The following is a 4,071-nucleotide window of genomic DNA, read 5'->3' as shown; positions in this document are numbered from 1 at the left end:
AGATAATAGGATGTAGGAACTACTTTTCTCGCTCAATTAAATTGTAATTACTGACACGGTAATATCCTATTTCGATCTTGAAATACTGTACTAACAGTTCTCAAGGATTCGTATAATAGTGAAGTAGCTGAAATTGTGGAATCCTCACCTTTAAGCGAGAATTTACTCAATTGGTTAACTTGTCAAAAAGCGACAAACAAGCCACAATTCCTCTGACAGGACCAAATTCTGTATCAATCTTGTCATTGCACGAAAACTTCCACGAAAAAGCTAATTGAGCTTGCATCTTGTTTGTCATCAGGCTTCAACTGGCTTAGATGGGGAGGGAAGGGATGGAGAAATAAGTAGATTGCAACGGGGCGTTTTAGATGGTTTTGGTGTTACGTCAACGGCGCCATGTTTGTGAACAAAATCAAACGTTTCGATGGTCTGGGGCTGCATGCTCACGTATGTTCTGTATAAATATGTGTATCTTTTTTTTTTTCTTTTCTACATGTTATGTTGATATCTTAGTGGCTATTTTTTATTTTAATTTATTTCAAAGTTTACAACTTGTAATGACCTTTCCGTTTTGTCATTTTACCCACCTCGACTAGCCGATGCTATCCGCAAAAAGCGGCCGTTTTTCTTCTCTTTTTTCACGCAACAACTAAACTGTTTTGAAATTGAATTGAATTGAAAGTTACAACTGATTTTTTTTACACCTCCATTTGTTCCGGGGGCAAAGCGACATTATATAACTTCAACTGTGCAATCTTGCCTCTGAAAAACTGTCCATCGCCAAGCCTCACTCCAAGCCTGGCATTGTCCTGTGTTCCCAGTTGAAACCCGGTCACGATACTTTCGCTTGCAACCTCTTCTCCGTCAACCAACAATTTGGCTTCGCCGGTTAAGTGGTTGTACGATGCACCGACAAACGTCCACCTATCTGTTGGAGTAGAGTTAGAGCTGTGGAGGGACTTCGTTACTCCGGAATCGCGCCTTCTAAAGTGGACAAATATTTTCCCATTTGCTAAACGGAGCACAACACCCCATTTGTGGTCCTTTAACGCATAGTTAAATACATGTCCGTTTTGTCCTTTGTAGTTTAACAACACAACACTGTCATCAAGAAGTTTAGATTTAGAGCTCCACCAGGGGAGTTGATAAACTCGATGTAGCTATTAACGTGTCCTTGGGACTCGTAAGAGCCATTTGCTCTTCCACCAGGCCCAGGGGTACTCGATTATTGATTTCTTTGGTACTGTATGAGGTGTTGAGAGGGAACTAGTGAACCGGATCCGGTGGACCTTTTGTAAGAAAAAAGATTCCGTATTTCTTACTTCAGAAAGCAAGCTGTGATACAAAATTACCAAGCATATGTTAAATAGGTTTTTGTAGAAGGAAAATAATATTATAAATGTTAAAATGGGTTAGGCCTATGACTAAAACTAAAGTAATGACAAGGGCGAGTATTGGAGCAAAGAGCATGGTAGTAATAATTGCAGTGTTAATGGAATAGGAAGTCGGAATGTTAATACTTCTTGCAAACCGAGTTCAAGTTCCACACTCTAAGTTCCGCACTGACTTTTTTATCTGTTGATTTATGAATTAACGGGAAAAACGAGGATCCTATACTTTCAGTACGGACCGAGGAAACGAGGTTCAGTATTAAGATATTTATTATATCTCAGAGAAAACCAGGCGCGTGTAAGGAAACTACTTTAACTTAAGCGAAGGTTCAAATAAATCCTCTTGACTTTTTGAAATAGTTGCTTCCATGATTCAAACACTTAAGGAGATTCCTTAGTAATAAAAGTTGTCGTAAGAGATTTTAAATTTTTCTCTATTGTGCCCTACATTATGGTGACTCGAAATGCGCAATAAAAAAATTAGTCACCTAGCACGTTTGGGAGATATTACTTCCTCATGTTACTCATGTCATCATTGCGACTTTATCTATCATGGACAAGTTTGTTCCATCGGTTCACGCTACGTTTCGCAGGAACATGAAGCACATCTTTGACGTAATTCTTGAAATAACAAAACGGGTGTAATGTATTGTTCAAAGCAATAATTTAATGTTTGTTTTATGGCACAGGCACACGTCATGAAAAGGCACTGACTACAAATATTCCTTGAGGAGACAATTTTGTGTCCACGAGTGAAGGCTACAAATACTTTTTCTCCCTGTAACTTTTTTTTTCTGACTTTATTTTATTTTAAAAAGTTTCACAGCACCGAGGCAAGGAGTAAGACAATAAAATCATGCCATAAAAAAGATAGGTCACCAACTTCGTTTAGGATGGAGACACCGGTCTCCCGCAGTCATTTACTTCATGCAGGGTGAACTTTGCTGGTGTGGCTCATTAATTTCGCCAGAATCACCTTCCCTGCAGGTAATATAGAGGAAGCTGCCGCTGCCAAGTGCAGATACAGATTCTTTCCAACAATTCGACAACTTCAGAGGACTTCTACAATAAACTGCAATGTTCAGCAAGCTCGTTAGAAAGCAAACCGAGCTCGACAACACGCCTCCCCGATATCACCGTTTCAATTCCACCCTAGGACTAAAATTACATTTGTGTATCAGCAAAGCTATCACTCGACTTTCTTTTGCAAGAGTCTAAGAGTTCTTCTCATTGTTGCTGTGCTGTGCTCTGAAAATTGTTCTTCCTGGCGAGCTTTACCGGTCGAAATGTCGCCTTTTGAAATGTTGCAAATTACGCTGTGGTGCGCAGGAGAGGATGCGCAGTGCAATACTTGGGAATTAATCACCTCAAGCGAGGTTGCATGAGGTTGTTACCCATGTGCTTGTTCTCATCTTAAAACGATTGCCTTTTTAGGTAGTGGTACTACTGATATGGGTAGCCTCTTAGATTATTTTATTACGTAAATCAAAGATAAACGATATAGCACTATTTAAAACCGTTTTGATACCTGAACTTTCAGCTTGTCCATAATCTATTTTATTTAAGCTTAATTTTTACTTTAAAAGTTGTTTTTCTATTAACTTGGGAGGGACTAAGGGCGCTCACAAAGATAAACTCAAATCAGATTCAGGGTAAAGGGGGAAATACAACGAACAAAAACCATATTTTAACCTACGACGCAATAGGGAGTAGTGGGAGAGTATATCTTTAGCCAATCTTTGCATGTAAAACTTGGCCACCACCCTTTCTAACACCAGAATGTTCAGCTTTCTTAAGAAATGCCTATTTTTTTAAAAGTAACCTTTAAACATCTATGAGGGGTAATTCCAGTTAAATTCGGGCTAATTCATTTAATAACTGAATTTATTGTAGAGTCGATGGAAAAGAAAAATCATAATTACCTTGTTTGCAGCCATAGACTTCTACTCTCATTGATATGTGATTGTGCCAAGTGACGGGTCGGAATCGTACGTATCGGGCCATGATTGGTGGGTTTAACTTGTGATAGATGATTGAATTTTGATCGTTATTTGCAGCGAATTCCTAAATGGAAATAAAGAAGACAAATGGTGAAGCGGAGGCCGGTAATTTTTGGTGACTGGCGAAAGAATTCATGATCCATAGCATAACCGATGACAGAGAAAAGGAAGAAAGTCCACCGCATGTTGATAATCCAATTAATAATAAGTAGGGGATTCGAAAAATTAAGGAAAAAGTGATCTTGGTAGGAAGGTTTGAAAGGGGTACGACAACCCGGGCCCGCATCCTGCGCCGTGAGAACGCTTGGAAGCTTATTACGTTAGAACTACAATGATGGTCAAATGTTGTTGGGAAGGTTGCGCGCATCGCTTCACTTCACACCTAATTCGATTATTCTAACTATTTGTTGAACTATTTGGGAAAGAGCATGCTCTTGTGGCCCCCCTCCCCCATATTTAATGTTGGAAGAAAAGTCACCATTTTGTTTGGAGCAAAATCCAACATTGATAAGGGAGGGGGGTTGGGGGAGGGGGGATGGAGGGCTACCTCAAAAGTGACGCTACCTTCCCAACACTGTTGTCCAGGATTGTAGCTAGTTCTTAACTTGATACAAAGAGCAAGGAAAGGTGGTTGCCATTGTCGGGCCTTCTTTTTTTAACCGCAAGTATATTAATTCCTT

The 4,071-nt window shown here is 39.6% G+C and overlaps 1 protein-coding gene across 1 annotated transcript in view; it reads right to left on the bottom strand.

Annotated features, from left to right (window-relative positions):
• Positions 1–1,091: 1,091 nt before the first annotated feature.
• Positions 1,092–4,071, bottom strand: part of LOC138033374 (EGF-like repeat and discoidin I-like domain-containing protein 3) — a 23,455-nt gene continuing 20,475 nt past the window's right edge. Inside the window, exons 6-7 of the mRNA XM_068881114.1 lie at positions 3,314–3,455; positions 1,092–1,289 (exon numbers count right to left, since the gene is read on the bottom strand). Coding sequence (XP_068737215.1) covers positions 1,267–1,289; positions 3,314–3,455 — 165 coding nt within the window. The 3' untranslated portion in view covers positions 1,092–1,266. The remainder of the gene's footprint in view (positions 1,290–3,313; positions 3,456–4,071) is intronic.

The sequence above is a fragment of the Montipora capricornis genome, chromosome 14 (assembly GCF_036669925.1).
Source record: "Montipora capricornis isolate CH-2021 chromosome 14, ASM3666992v2, whole genome shotgun sequence".
In the NCBI taxonomy this organism is placed as follows: domain Eukaryota; kingdom Metazoa; phylum Cnidaria; class Anthozoa; order Scleractinia; family Acroporidae; genus Montipora; species Montipora capricornis.
The sequence above is the reverse complement of the archived record's forward strand: the minus strand, read 5'-3'. Positions and strand labels throughout refer to the sequence as shown.